Source organism: Anabrus simplex, chromosome 5, assembly GCF_040414725.1.
Source record: "Anabrus simplex isolate iqAnaSimp1 chromosome 5, ASM4041472v1, whole genome shotgun sequence".
Classification (NCBI taxonomy): domain Eukaryota; kingdom Metazoa; phylum Arthropoda; class Insecta; order Orthoptera; family Tettigoniidae; genus Anabrus; species Anabrus simplex.
The window spans coordinates 137,048,320-137,065,153 of record NC_090269.1 but is presented as its reverse complement, the minus strand read 5'-3'; the positions used below and the strand labels follow the sequence as shown (position 1 = coordinate 137,065,153).

The 16,834-nt window shown below is 35.2% G+C and overlaps 1 protein-coding gene across 4 annotated transcripts in view; it reads left to right on the top strand.

Annotated features, from left to right (window-relative positions):
* LOC136874694 (testis-expressed protein 9) overlaps positions 1 to 16,834 on the top strand; it is a 166,190-nt gene that overhangs the window by 65,509 nt on the left and 83,847 nt on the right. For 3 of the 4 annotated variants that reach the window (XM_067148335.2, XM_067148334.2, XM_067148336.2), the window contains exon 5: positions 11,503 to 11,676. The exons of the other annotated variant lie outside the window; for it this stretch is intronic. In XM_067148335.2, coding sequence (XP_067004436.1) covers positions 11,503 to 11,676 — 174 coding nt within the window. The remainder of the gene's footprint in view (positions 1 to 11,502; positions 11,677 to 16,834) is intronic. 4 annotated transcript variants of the gene reach the window in all.

The following is a 16,834-nucleotide window of genomic DNA, read 5'->3' as shown; positions in this document are numbered from 1 at the left end:
GATGTGGTTCATCCATTTGACAAAATGCTAGTGGATTGAATATGTACATTTGCTGAGAGGTACATGCTATTCTATTTTACAATTTTTGTTTTACATAATATGGGGTAAAATTATTACATTTGCACATATATGGTGATATTAGGTACAATGTAGGGTGTTAAAGATGTACTATTTGAATTTTCAGTATCCTGATTACATTTCATGTAGTGGTTGTAAGGTTTACTGATTCACTTGTTTAGTTCAGTTAAATACATAATGACCTTGTTGGTTTGAATTCTTATGATTAAAATATTGGTATGTAATACCTAGTTAACATGAATCCTTAATATTAATATATAAGTTTGTAGCACCTCTTATTCCCGTTTTCAGTCTTAAAATAGAATTGTGTCTTGACACTTTATTTTGTTAGACATATAAAAGTCTTGTTAAAATAAAACTTTGGGGCTAAAACCGGTATGAAATACCTATTTAAAATACATTAGATAATGGTATTGATATGTGGTGCTATGTGCATATTCAAAAAATCTAAATGAAATATAAATATAAATTGGTGACGGTACTGTAGGTTGTTGTGTTGTAGTTAACGGCTGGTCCATTAAAAATATATATGTTTACTTGAATAGGATCGATCACATGCTGTACGCGTTACGAGTGAAATTGCGTAATATATTATAGTAATAACTGGTAATTTTGTAGGATACTGCTGTTGTAGTTGGAAATCTTGAATATCATTGAGAAAATGTTCTCATCTTGTCGCGTGTCGAATACAGGTTGAGTAGGTCACCATTAAGAGATGAAGTGCATATTGGATGTCGTATATCTAAATTAGGTTGTACGTTGGTTGTATGACAAGCATGTGATCGATCCTATTCAAGTAAACATATATATTTTTAATGGACCAGCCGTTAACTACAACACAACAACCTACAGTACCGTCACCAATTTATATTTATATTTCATTTAGATTTTTTGAATATGCACATAGCACCACATATCAATACCATTATCTAATGTATTTTAAATAGGTATTTCATACCTGTTTTAGCCCCAAAGTTTTATTTTAACAAGACTTTTATATGTCTAACAAAATAAAGTGTCAAGACACAATTCTATTTTAAGACTGAAAACGGGAATAAGAGGTGCTACAAACTTATATATTAATATTAAGGATTCATGTTAACTAGGTATTACATACCAATATTTTAATCATAAGAATTCAAACCAACAAGGTCATTATGTATTTAACTGAACTAAACAAGTGAATCAGTAAACCTTACAACCACTACATGAAATGTAATCAGGATACTGAAAATTCAAATAGTACATCTTTAACACCCTACATTGTACCTAATATCACCATATATGTGCAAATGTAATAATTTTACCCCATATTATGTAAAACAAAAATTGTAAAATAGAATAGCATGTACCTCTCAGCAAATGTACATATTCAATCCACTAGCATTTTGTCAAATGGATGAACCACATCCAATACAATACTTTTGATACTGTTTACAAAGAAACAGAAAATCTACATAATAGCTCTAATAGAACAAACTTATAAATTCCATAATACATGCATATGTACTTACCAGTATACTAACGACACATCAATTTTAAACTTTAACTATTATATGTGATGTTTTTATAGATATTTATATGTGTCAACTGAGGATGACCCCTTAGGGGTCGAAACTGGTATTGACCCTATTTACCAGTTTGGTAGTAAATAAAATAGTGTATTGATAAGGTGGTGATTCATATTATTTCTATATAGTAACTTTCAACAGTTGCGCACATGACACCAAAGACATTTTGAACACTTAATAAATCCTACAGACGCACACCCGATAACTGTCGTGTTTATTTCCCGTCACTATCTTGCCGCCATATTGGAAACAGCTGACCGTAGGCTCCTCCCCCGTTTCGGACGTCAATAACCACTCTGAAAAAAGGAAAACCAAAAGTTTCTTTATTTTCTGCCTTTACGTTCAATAAAGTTATTTATAAGGTCACTAACGTTTTTAAAAAACATGATGTTAAAATCTCCTTCAGAACCAACAATAATAACACTAAAGTCTTACACAACTCATCATCTGTTAATAGAACTGATTGTTTTTCAAACTCCGGTGTATATACGGTAAAATTCAACAGCTGCAATTTTTCTTACATTGGACAAACAGGAAGAAGCTTTAAAATACGATACTTGGAACATGTCATTGCCCTAAAGCACAATCAATTTTCTGCAGTTGGTCAACACATGAATGATTATAACCATAAATTTACAGACATTAAACATGATATAGTAATTCTCAAAATTATGAATAAAGGACCCCTCCTTAACATAACAGAGAATTGCTTTATAAATCTAGACCAATATTTTAATCCAAACTTCAATCTTAATGACATTTCCAAAAAATCGAACATTCTTTTTGACCTGCTCATTCAGCTTTTCAGACAATCAAAATCAAATATTAAAGGTCCGATTTTTCATTCTGTTTATAGTACTTTTCTTAAACAATCTTCCATATTCCCACATCCCTCAGCCCCACCTTAATATCCTTAATATCCTCTCCCTTCACCTCCTCAAGATTTCCTTTGAACCTCACCTACCCCCATTTCTCTCTTCAGCTTATTACAACACGCGTTAATTCCCTTATGACATATTTTATTTAAATATTTTCTTCCACCTGACCAAATTTCTTTTTCTTTCTTTCTCTGTTTGCTATCATTTATTCAGAGTCAAATGTATGGTCCGCATTGAACTGCAAATTTCTATCCACCTTCATTTAACTCCATATTTGTTTATCCTCCTCGCGTAACATCCATCGTCCTTCAAGATTCTAGAAACGGAAGAGCTTTCTTCTAGCATCTTACTTCGCATCGACATTTATTTCAAGTTTATAAACATCTTGAGAAGACAATGTTATGGTTCTGTAATTTCAATTGATCTCTGAATGAACAGCAGCATCGCTTGAAAACCAATCTTTTTCGATTTCCATGGCCAACAACTTAAGGATTACTTTTACAACTTGATAGATAAAGCCTTTAGATAGATAGATAGATAAAGCCTTTATTTTCTGTGGCGAAGTTAGGGCTCTTGGCCCTTTCTTACACTTAACCACACACATATTATTATTATTATTCCATACAATGACATTGATTAACTTAAAATACTAAGAACTACAAATAACACTAATTTTTAAGACAAAAATATGAATATATACATGCAAAGAAGAATGAAAGAAAAAGTAACTGCCTACATAATACAGGTTTGAGGGGAAAAAAATTCCAATACACAACAAAAGAAATAAGAATGTAAAAATACTAGTAAGCTTAATGAAAATACTAAATGAAAATTTAACTAATTGTATCCTTGCAAGACTAGATCTAAGTTAAATACTGTACTTACTACTAGCTATTTTTAGACTACTTCTACTTCGTAAATACAATATGGATGTTTTTAATTTAATTTAAATTATTATATTAAACCAATATTTAATTTATTGTGCAATAATCTCATATCATTTTCACACACAATCACTCGTTCCACTCATACAGGTACTGTACCTTGCTGGAAGCACTTAACGAGGAACTGCTGGTAGGAGGTTTTAAATATACTTTTTGATGCAGCATTCTTGATGTCTTTGGGAAGAGCATTCCACCATCCCGAAGCGGTGATAGTAAATGATCGATGGTATGTGGTTGTTCGGTGGACAGGTATTTCTAGGAGGGACACTGAGCGAGTATCATGGAGATGTAAAGAACCAAGGTGACGAAAATTGCTGGAGAGATAAGCAGGGATGTCTTCCGAAAGTACCTGGTACATAAAAGTATTTGCATGTAGTTTACGCCTGTCGTCTAGTCGTAACCAAGATAATTGTTTATAGTAGGGAGAAACTCGAGCGTCATACCGTAAATCCATAGCATATCTAAGACAAGCATTTTGAGTGCGTTGTAGTTTCAAGCTTAATTCTTTTGTTATATCCATAAGAATTACATCACAGTAGTCAAAAATGGGAAATAATAATGACCGAACAAGTTGAATTTTTAGTGATCGAGGGAATACATTTCTGAAACGTTTTAAGGGGTGCAAGCCACAATAAACCTTTTTGCAGATATTCTTAACTTGCGCTGACCAGTTTAGAGTTTCCGTTATAATAACACCAAGGTTAGAAACTGATTCACAATAAGGTATAACAGTATTATTTAAAGTTACTTTTATACGGTGCACGCACTGGACCTTTTTATGGATCCCTATTTTTTAACATAATGTAGCACATCTCTGGATTCTTAAGCCTCTACGCGCAACAATTACCTTCCTTCAAGTTCCAAAAAACTGAAGAGCCTTTCCATCATCCATGTGTTTTTACGTCTATGAATACCTTAAAAAATGACGTAACTTCATCTCAGTTGTTCTCGAATATACAGCAGTAAATTTAAGAAGCCAGCATATGTTGATTTCCTTGACCAACAACTGAAAAATTTCCATCCCTATCAACTTTTTAATACTATGCAGCGCACTGGTCTTTAATCGTAAATAAACGACGTGACTTCGGCTCAGTGGTTCTTCAGTTGGATACCAGTATCTTAAAGGAGCCAGCATATTCTAATCTTATCCAGCAACTCAAGGAGTCTTTTCTATAACATCTTTTTAGTGCGCACTGGACTTTTTAATGCTATACGGCGCACTGGACTTTATTCATAAATAAACGACGTAACTTCGGCTCAGTGGTTCTTCAATTGGATACCTGCATCTTAAAGGAGCCAGTATATTCCATCAACTCAAGGATTCCTATCTTTAACATCTTTTTAGTATGCACTGGACTTATTATGAATCTCTTTCAGAGAGTTATTTTTTAACATAGTGCTGCACAATATCTCACATGGTATGTACTTTTACGAGACCTTACGTGTCTTTACATTGTTTAATTTCTTCGGTATTTGTGTTTTAATTTTGCTTTAGGCTGATGATGACCTAGTAGTAGGTCGAAACTAGTCCCTAATCATTTATGTAACTTAAACTATTTACATTTTGTATTGAAAAGGTGGACCCAAATAATACATTAATTTACTCTATTGTAAGGTAAAGCAAGGGCGATTGTGAGGAACAAGCGGTATAGACTGAATCCTGAATTCCGTGAAATACACGTTCAGCTCATCAAGTGGAATGTCAGGTATCTGATACTTTTCCCTCATTCTACCTATGCCCATAGCTTGGAGATGCTTCCATGCACTAGCCGTATTTAACCCTGCAGTGGTCGCATTCAATTCTATGTCATGGAAGGTCTTTTGGAGTCTGAGAGACGGCATTTCATTTCTGAGGCAATTATGCTATCCCAAGTTTCTAATAAGGGTGTACATTAATTTCAGGACATTTTGAATGGATGAATGTAAATCAGTGAATCTAATTTATTGATATAAAAGCAAGTAATGGTGGACATTAGGAAATATAGTAGGAGCCTAAAATATCTCTCTTACATAATCAACTGGCAGAGTTATACTCCCATCTTTTTTGCTAGCCCAAAATGTCTTTGGTGTTTATGTGGTTATCTTTTCTTGCATATCATAAGTACAGTATGCCAATTAGGGCCTTCATTTTACATCTTGTTAAATCAAGCATCCCTTTATCTGTTGTAGTTCGTATGAACCTCTTCAATTTTCCACTTTATGCACTCCACTATAATAGAAAGCATTGTCTCGTCAAACCATTTTTTAAGAGTTTTAACAAGTTTTGCGACACCTGTCACACTAGATAAATGCATGACGATATTTTGTCGCCGGGTTTGAACATTTCTGAACCTTTCAGAACCTTTACGCCACATAGATACTCCATTTCACCCTAGGAAATAATCAGTCATTAAATTTGGTTTCCTTCTAGGAACTTAATTTTTGATAATTACTGTCATTTTCTCCTTTTTCTTCACTACTGTTCGTATCTTGTTCGGTGTCTATACTATTGCCTCTAGTTTCTAGATTATTCTCCTCATTGTTACTGTACAATTCATCATCAACTCTGGACAATCCTTCTGTCACCAATGCAATCAAGATTATATATCTCCTCTTTTCCTCTCATTTTCAGCCCTAAAAATATGAAAAATTTATGTTTATGCGAGTGGCTTTACGTCACACCGACACAGATAGGTCTTATGGCTACGATAGGATAGGAAAGACCTAGTTGGAAGGAAGCGGCCGTGGCCTTACTTAAGGTACAGCCCCAGCATTTTCCTGGCGTGAAAATGGGAAACCACGGAAAACCATCTTCAAGGCTGCCTATAGTGGGATTCGAACCCACTATCTCCTGGATGCAAGCTCACAGCCACACGCCCCTAACTGCATGGCCAACTCGCCCAGTAAATTCATGTTTTGGCAAGAAACCATGCAATCTGAGACATTCTGAAGAATAATTACTGCAATAATATTGAAGATAATACTATAAAGTGGGAACTTCCATTATAGCAGTGAAGTTTACATGGCATCTATCAGACACCGTTGACACTGTGTAAAACTGACTCATCACCACGCAAGTTAGACTAATACTGGCATGCTGATTCTTTATATTGTTTGTGAATAGTTACTTGAAAGGTACAGTCAGTGGCCTTGGTAGTTTACTTGTAATGAGGTAAATAAACTAGTGTGGTGTCTTCCAGATGCCACGCGAGCACTCCAGGGTCAAGTTACTTACTAGTTCACAAACATATTTAAATTTAAGATTACATATAAGTTTTTTAGTTTTATTCCTAATTATTTTATAATTTTCATAGTCAGTTTGGTCACAAGTACATTTGTAGCATCAAAAAAGAGCATCACGCTGAGACATCATGTTTTTAACTTCAGAGGTTAGCCATGGATTAGGTTTCTGAAACACTCTTATCTGTCTCTTCAGTGCATGTTTTTTATATAGGTTATCTGTTAGTGAATTAACTAATAATATCTTCTAGATTAAAAATGTCATGCCATGGAAGACTGTAGGCTTCATATCTTAACTGATTCATGTCGATATCTTTTAAGTTCCTACATGTTACACTCTCTCCCTATGAAGATTGGCGATCCATTTGATTATGATAACTCTCAAAACAGTTGCTCAAAAGAGGTTTATATTTTGGAATACGAATCGAGTAAGCAATGAATATAAGTCATAAGTGGACATAGCCGGTATTGAAATCTGTCCATGCATTACAACATTCTGAGCGTTATTAGTCACTTTAAGATTAATTAACATTCAGCCCGACGGTGAACAACCACTGAGTTCCTGAAATTCCAAAGTGCACCACTGGTTTTGTGCAAGGAAGTAGAGTAATGCTTCAGCTTTATTAGGATTGTATACATTGTGTACCACTGGTGGTACATGATATAACAAAAATTTGTGCACTAAAAGTTTGTAAATATCTGTCATTCAGTAACCTCCTTTAATTATGAAAACAGCATTTTATCTATTTAAACATGTTGTAAGATTACAAAATTGCATACAGTTATAATAAATAGGTTGGTTTATTAAATTCCAATGAAAATTGACTTCCATAGAGTAAGAATACACTCGTTTGACAAAAAATTAAATGTTTAAGAAAAGAAACCAGTTGCAAATGAAAGTCTGGTAAATTGGTACCTTGCCACACTTTTCGTTATAACCTCATTTCCATACATACGATTGTTAGACCAGTACTTTTTTCTTTGGGGAAGAGGACAAATGTCCATGATCACAAGAGCTCCAAGCAGCTTCTTCATTTTGTCTTTCATGCAGTCCTTCATTTAGCCATTGGTGGGTGTCTTTTTTACTCTTCTAGAGGCAGAGTGTTGCGTTGCATATCCGTTGGTTTCTAAAAAAGTTACACCTAAGATTTCATCATCAAAAATTGCTTAGATACTGTAAAACAGTCTGTTACATCCAAATCATACTGCAGCTCTGGGTATCCAGAACAAGGAAATTCCCCACATGTGGCTTTCGAGTCAGTCCACTTCAAAATATTATTTATGTGATCATTATGAATAGCACTTACTACCATTTGCACTGGATCACTGTCACTCCTTTCTGCATCATTTTGTTCTTCCTTACCTTCTTCTATCACACTTACAAGGTCACTATCACTTTCAGTATTTGATGGTAACTATTCACTTCCATACACTGATATTTCAATATGCGTAAGTTCAAACACAGATTTAGGATTTCATCAGTCTCATCAGGATCCATAATAAGTATTTCCGCCGACCACTGATTAAATACAATAGAGTAAATTAATGTATTATTAGGGTCCACCTTTTTAATACAAAATGTAAAGAGTTTAAATTACATAAATGATTAGGGACTTGTTTCGACCTAGTACTACGTCATCGTCAGCCTAAAGCAAAATTAAAACACAAATACCAAAGAAATTAAACAATGTAAAGACAAATAAGGTCTCGTAGAAGTACATACCTTGCGAGATATTGTGCAGCACTATGTTAAAAAATAACTCTATGAAAGAGTTCATCAAATATCCAGTGCGCATTAAAAAGATGTTATAGATAGGAATGAATCCTTGAGTTGCTGGATAAGAAGATTAGAATATGCTGGCTCCTTTAAGATGCTGGTATCCAATTGAAGAATCACTGAGCCGAAATTATGTCGTTTATTTACGAATAAAGTCCAGTGCGCCATATAGCATTAAAAAGTTGTTAGGGATGTAAATTTTTCAGTTGTGGGTCAAGGAATTCAACATATGCTGGCTTCTTAAATGTGCTGCTGTATATTCGAAGAACAACTGAGATGAAGTTATGTCATTTTTTAAGATGTTCATAGTCGTAAAAACATATGGATGCTGGAAAGGCTCTTCAGTTTTTTGGAACTTGAAGGAAGGTAATTGTTGCATGTGGAGGCTTAAGAATCCAGAGATGCGCTACATTATGTTAAAAAATAGAGATCCATAAAAAGGTCCAGTGTGCCGTATAAAAGTAACAAGTTGTAAAAGTAATCCTTAAGTTGTTGGTGATGGAAATCGTAAAAGGTTGGTTTCCAAGCGATGATGCTGTTCATTCAGAGATCAATTGAAATTACAGTAACATTGTCTTCTCAGGATGTTTATAAACTACAAATAAAAGTCTATGTGAAGTAAGATGCTAGAAGAAAGTTCTTCTGTTTCTAGAATCTTGAAGGACAATGCATGTTACATGAGGAGGATTAACATATATGAAGTTAAATAAAGGTGGATAGAAATTTGCAGTTCATTTGACTCCAAATCAATGACAGCAAGGAAAGAAAGAGAGAAAGAAATTTGGTCAGGTGGAAGAAAATATTTAAATAAAATATGCCATAAGGGAATTAATGTGTGTTGTAATAAGCTGAAGAGAGAAATAGGGGTAGGTGAGGTTCAAAGGAAATCTTGAGGAGGTGGAAGGAAAAAAGAAAAAGGGAAGGAAAAAAAAGGCGAGGAGGGGGGAGAGTTTATTAAGGCAGGGCTGAGGGATGTGGGAATATGGAAGATTGTTTAAGAAAAGAACTATAAATAGAATGAAAAATCAGACCTTTAATATTTGATTTTGATTGTCTGAAAAGCTGAAGGAGTAGGTCAAAAGAATGTTTGGTTTCTTGGAAAAGTCATTAAGATTGAAGTTTGGATTAAAATATTGGTCTAGATTTATAAAGCAATTCTCTGTTATGTTAAGGAGAGGTCCTTTATTCATAATTTTGAGAATTACCATAACAGGCTTAATGTCTGTAAATTTATGGTTATAATCATTCATGTGTTAACCAACAGATGAAAATTTATTGTATTTTAGGGCATTGACATGTTCCAAGTATTGTATTTTAAAGCTTCTTCCTGTTTGTCCAATATAAGAAAAATTGCAGCTGTTGCATTTTACCTTATATACTCTGGATTTTGAAAAGCAATCAGTTTTATTAACAGATGATGAGTTGTGTAAGACTGTAGCATTATTATTGTTGGTTCTGAAGGAGATTTTAATGTCATGTTTTTTAAAAACGTTAATGACCTTATAAATATCTTTATTGAATGTAAAGGTAGAAAATAAAGAAGCTTTTGGTTTTTCTTTTTTTCAGAGTGGTTATAGGATAATGTTTGTATTTATTGATAATACCTTCAGTGAAAGAACTATTATATCCATTGAGTTTAGCAATCATACGGATATTGTTCAATTCTTTTTTAAGATCACTTTCGGTCATTTGGGCAGGATATATTGAATTTTAAGGAATTTGGTTGCCTAATGATGGTTAAGTCTAAAAAATTTATTCTTTGTTCAGATTTAGATTCAAGCATAAATTTTATGTGCGAGTCAATATTATTAAGGTTGACAAGAGTGGAAGCAGCATCTGTTGTGCTTTCATCTAGGATTACTAAAGTATCATCCACATATCTAGCCCAAAAAAGAATATTATTGAAGTTATTATTATCAATTTTAGTATGTTCTAAAAATCCAAGTAGATTTCGACTAAGTTACCCGAAGCCAGCGATCCCATGGCCAAACCCTCTTGCTGATAGATAATACAGTCGAAAATGATGTGATGTTCGATTAGTGATAAAACATTAATATGTAGGGTGGGATTACATGGGAAACCATTGTAACACTGCGAGGTGCCAGGTTAGAATACATACCACATAACCCAGTGCGGAGTTGCAAATCAAATACATAAAAATCACTGTACTGCTGTAACGTGAGGCACCAAATAAGAGAAATTAGATATAATGGCACAGTGGTACTCTAGTCTCAATAAGGTACCGGGTGACAGGCAGTTAACAATTCAATAACGGTAAGTAACCCAGTGCACAGAAAACCCAAAACTCTGTAGAATGTGAGGATACAGTGAAAGTTATTGTTTCAGAAGTCTACTGGCATCATTAGGCTGGGGTGGAGTGCTGTTGTTAGAGCTATGGTTACTCTCAGAGGGTGATCCCATAATTAACTAGTTAACAGACATGCTTGAACTAAGATAGAAATCTTACCTGGATATCCGATGAAGTGGACCGCTAACTGATTAACACATCACACAAACACACACATAATAAAACCAATACTGGCACAATGAAGTACCTTTTCTTTCACGGCAATATTCCAGCAGTTTAGTGTTTCTTAAAAATTTGGTGAGTCTTTAACTCATATCTGTATGGTATTACTAGAACCAACATGATATTAAAATACAGAATACAAGCAATAAATCATGCTAGGTGAGAAATAATAAAGGGGATGAGTACATTTCCTCGATAAGGACATGAAGGAGAGAGAAAAAAACCCACCCGCACACATAGAGTTGTACTGAATGGCGACTTACTGATATTTTTTTGTTGTAATTCTATTTCAGCTATATAAACTTAGTACCGTAAAATGTTGGGAAAGTCCAGATATGGATTTTTCACCCACATCCATATTCTTATATCTTTTTTATGTTTCAAAACATTTTTGTTTACTTTATCTTCCTTGAATAAATACAAACAAATCAATGCTGGAAAAATTTGGTTTTTTTAATACTTGTGTTTTTCTCACTATGTTTTAAATAAATTAAATGTGCTGCAGTCAGAAGAACTGAGGCGCATGCATGCTGAACAGCGGCTCTTAGAGGAAGACCGGAAGAGGTGGCAACAACAAGCTAATGTCAGCAAGGAGCAGTCCAACAGATTAGAGCAATCGTTAGCAACTTCCAACAAGAAACTTGGAGAGAAAGAAGCTGAAAATAATTCACTTAAGAAGGTGCCTAAATATGCATTAAATGTATATTTCCATTCTCCTAGCAGCACTTACATAATCTTTTTTAACTTTCACTCACTATTGTTGTCAACTAAAGTACATAATTGGAACAAGGTCAAACTTTCTCAACTGTTACAATGTAAAGTTTATGAAATGTAATGTACTTATGGAATATGTATGTTGATTTAAACATTCATGTACATCGAAATTTTGTATCAAGAATTATAAAAGGACTATCCATTACAGGTAAATCAGCCATTGGTGGCAAGGCCATTCCTTCAGGCCACAATGTCATATCTTAGAATATTTAATCTTATTATACCTTCACCAATCAAAATTGGCTAGAACTGTAAGAAGCTATAGACCTCAGAATTCAATCCAAATAATTGCACCTGATATACTTATTACCATGTACAGTGAAACCTCTCCTTACAGACACCTCTAAGATGTGGACAGAATTTTATGTCCAACATAAGGGTATGGAAAGTAATGCAACAGAAAGGATTTGCAGATGTGCCAACTCCCACATTTAAGTGCGACACTCCCTATTTTTGGTCCTTCCTCCCTCTCTCCTGATTGCAGAGACTTATGAAAGGACTATCCATTACAGGTAAATCAGCTATTGGTGGCAAGCCCATTCCTTCAGGCCACAATGTCATATCTTAGAATCTTGAGAGCAGATTTTGTATTCCTGTATTTTTTGAAAATCCCAGGTTTTTCCTCATTCTTTAAGTAGCTGCTGAGAATTGATTTTCAATGGGCACTGGCAAGGCAGATGCAATCAGTTGGTGGTGTCCTTAAATATGGCAGAATCTCTTCTGCAAGTTGTACTTGCGCCTTGCAGTACGTACCCATGGCCAGTAGGTAGTAATGTTCGGTCTTTGAATGTTAAAAGCTTAGCGTAAAATCGTGAAAAATCATATATATATTCAAGTATGGCAATCCACATCACATATGAGTGTTAAGCTATTAGCCCCAGTTAAGAATTGCCGGTACATCTAATACACTGAAAGTATGTTGAACATTAAAGCTTGAAATTTTCTTCACCAAACGAAAATGAAAAGTAATTCATGCAGTAGAGGGTTAAAACTCAGACTCTTACAGTATTTCAGTACTGGTATTTATAAAATACATGCAATATTTTGGTATTTATAAATAAATACATTAATTAATAAGACAAGTTATATAATTGAGTAGAATAATGTGTTAAATATTCTTCAAAGTTATGTCAGCAATGATATGTCGTAACATGTTGGGATATGCCACATAAAAACAATCTCCTGATTTTTAAATTTTGAAAGTTGGCACGTCTGGATTTGGAAAACAAATTATAGAATATGTGCAAGTAATGTAAAATAATTGTTGCAGCAGTGTCCAGACACATGTGGGAAGAACAGAATGGTTTTGGAATGAAACTGGACTATGGCAAGGAAGTGCGCTGCCACCCCTGTTATTCTTAGTGGTTATGGATGAAATTGTGAATGAGACAAAGACAAAATGTCGGGCAGGGAACTGGAGGTAATGCTGTTTACAGATGATATTATGGTGTAGGGAGCAAACAGGGAGGCAGTACAAGGGCAATTCAACAGATTATTGAACATTTTGGGATGAAAATCAGTGTGGAAAAGAGTAAGACAATGTGTTGACTAGAGGCGAAAGGGAAGGGAATTGTGAAAATAAAGGGACAAAACCTTTAAATTGTGGAGAGCTTCAAATACTTGGAAAGTGAATTGATGCAGGGTGCAGGGTGCAGGGCTGGACAAGGTGATCAGTAAAAGGATTCAACAGAGAAATACATTCTACCAGAGTGTGAGAAACTTGGTGGGGAGGAAGGAAGTACCAATGAAATATAAAGAGATATACTGACAAAAAGACAGGAGAATAAAATTCAGACCAGTGAAATGAAATGTGTAAGAAGTATCATAGGAATCACAAGAAAGGACAGAGTATGAAATGATGGCATCAGGAAAGAAATTGGAGTGGAAAAGCTTTTCGACAGAATGGGGAGGGATAAACCTAGATGGTTTGGATCTGTTAAGAGGATTTTTCTTATGCAGATGATGGAAACCCAGATGAAGGAGGGAGGATGAGGGGGAGATCCAGACTAACTAAGGTGGTTGAAAAGGATCAAGAATACTATAATTAGAAGAAACATGGATTGGAACGCAGTTAAGGAGGAACAATGGTTGGATAGAGGAAGATGGAAAGGTGCCATAAACATCCCAACCTGGTGGGAGCTGGACAAGGTAAATGTATGATGAGGATGATGATGATAAATCCTATACCAACAATGATAACATTACCTCGCAGACACTCCCAGGTACGGACACGGACACCTATTCCACAGTCACAAAGTATGCTTTAACCTCTTCACTACAGACACAAATAGAGTGAAGATTGAATTGCATGACAGTGTACATTTATTCATTTCAAAAGACTTGTGAATACAAATACCGTATTTATGCAAATAATACCCACATATTTAAAAAAGAAATTGAGGCATGAAATTGGGGTGTGGGTTTTATTTGAGTCAATGTTGGCATTTTTTTTCAAAATCAGCCTTCCTGAAGTTAGGATGCGGGGATTATTCGCGTAAATACAGTAAGTATTTGAGTGCCTAGAGCTGTAGGTGGTAGCCTGGTGAGACTCAGTAATTATAGTGGCATTAGTAGGGATTTGAAAGGCGTGTCATAAATCTGTTACTCCTAATTTTAAAACAGGGAAGTCCCCTCCTAGTGCTGACAATGGATTATTGAGGTGAGATAACAAAGTGGCTCAGTAATTCTGTGTAGTCACTTGCTTTCAGTACATAGCTATAGCATCTAAAGGGTAAAGTTTAACAATTCTGGAAAAGGTTGAAGTTATCGAGTGTATGGAAAAAATGAACTCAATGCCACAGATAAATTTGGTGTGGAAAAGAGTAAATTCAACTGTCTGACAATAAAAACAGCAAATTAAAACAGTGGCACAAGAATGGTGATACAATAGAAAAAACAAATTTCCTAAAACTCAAGGTGCTGCTGTTGATACAGTTTTGTTTGAGTGATTTTCAGCTGCAAGAAGCAAAAAACTTTTCTATCTCCAGTCCCATTATTCAAGAAAAGGGTAAGGAAGTATTAAGGAAATTTGCTATGAAGATTTTAAAGCTCTGAATGGTTGGCTGGAAATATTTTGAGTTAGGTACCAGTGATGAGATAGTCGATTCATTTTACTGAATAGATTCATTTGATTTCGTTCATGTTGGCATGTTGGAGATGTGCATGCTTTGCTGGTTACTTGACCTGACCCACCTAGGTCATGTCACACCTGGAAAATCATGGGAGTTGCCCCAGTTGTAGACAAGGTGCATGAGACCCGACTTAGGTGGTATAGCCATGTAATGCATAGGGAAGGTACATTATTTTAAAGACGGCACTTTGCATCGCACCATCTGGAACTTGGCCACATGGTCAGCCCAAGAAACGCTGGCTGGATGACCTTCAAGAAGACATGCACTATGTTCACCTTGTTTCAAACAATATACTCAATCAAGTGTAGAGTGGCTTGCAAAACAATGGACCCTGCTCCATTGCAAACTTTTAAGAAGAAGTTGATGGCACAGAACAGTGAGAGTTGGTGAGTTGAAGTACAGTGTACAGTAGTAATTTAAGTTGACTCCAATTGAAGGTTTTGCAACTATCAACATATTGTACACTAAAACTACATACAGTACTACTGTAAGTAGATTAGACTTGCAGACTAGCCCCTGGAAGTAGGGGAGACATTCAAATACCTGGGGAGTGAATTAATGCAGAATGTTCGACTGGATACTGCAGTTAATAAGAGGATTCAAACTGGCAGCTGTTTCTATCGTAGTGTAAGAAACGTGTTATGGGACAAAGATGTGCCAGTGGAAGCAAAGGAAACTATGCACAAGATGTGTTACGTACCCGTAACAAGTTATGGAGAAACTTGGACAATGACAAAGAAAGATGAGATTTGAATACAGGCAGCTGAAATGAAGTTCTTGAGGAGTATGATACAGAAGAGTAGAAGAGACAAAATAAGGAATGAGAAAATCTGGGAAGAAAATGGAGTGGGAAAAATGAATGATAGAATTGAGAAGAGCTGACTAAGATGGTTTGGGCACATAGAGCAAATGAGTGATGAAAGAATGCCAAAAAAGGTGATGGAAATACAAATGCAAGGAAGGAGAGGCTGCAGATGACCACAATTGAGATGGAAGGACACAATTATCAGACAACCTTTTTATGTTGATTTTGTACACCTTATTTTACAGTTTTATTCAAACAAAATTGCATCGGAGAATGCTAAAAATCTGCATGGTTCTCCCATTGCCTTCTAGATTTGCATTGATAAACATTTTCTAGAGGAAACCAATGTCCAGAAATGCATGGTTTGAGCTGTGGAGTATAAAAGTTTGAAAACTCTTGTGAGAGCTAATGTGTTAGCTAACATTTCTCTGGAAAAGTTTGGAGAAATGCTAGAATTTTAATTTTTAACACAATTGTTAACAACTTGTTAATATTCATTTGACTACTCTTGATGAAACCAGGCTTAGAACTTCTGTACAGGGTCATCAAAAACAATTCTTTTATTTTTTAAAATTGCTGCTTCATGTAGGATAAATATATTGAGGCAATTATGGTCTTCAATGGGAGGTTTTTTTTTTTTTTTCAGATACTTTAATATATTTTTACATGTGCCCCATTAGTGGCATGGCAGACATTGAACCATTGATCAGTTTATTGCCTCGTACGCTGGAGAAAGTCTGGAGTGACAGTTGCGATGGCAACAGTGATCCTATCTCTGAGATGCACAAAGTCACATAAATTCTCACCATAAACAATATTCTTAATGTATCCCCAGAAAAGGAAGTCCATTGGAGTAAGATCAGGACTTCTAGGCAGCCAGTCCAACCATTTGGAAACAGCATTCAGTACATTGCGTACATTGTCCGGTGCATTGGAACACTGGTGATTTGTTCTACAGTTATATTGAAGAACTACATTTGATTTAAATCCCATGAACCAAAGTATGCACTGAGCTTTCTGCTGGGCAGTCCACATTATACTGGCCTGGGCACACTGCACATGTCCAGGCGTGCTATTCATAGTGAGGGTTACATCACCCGGTCAAGTTCAGGCAATTAGTACACAGA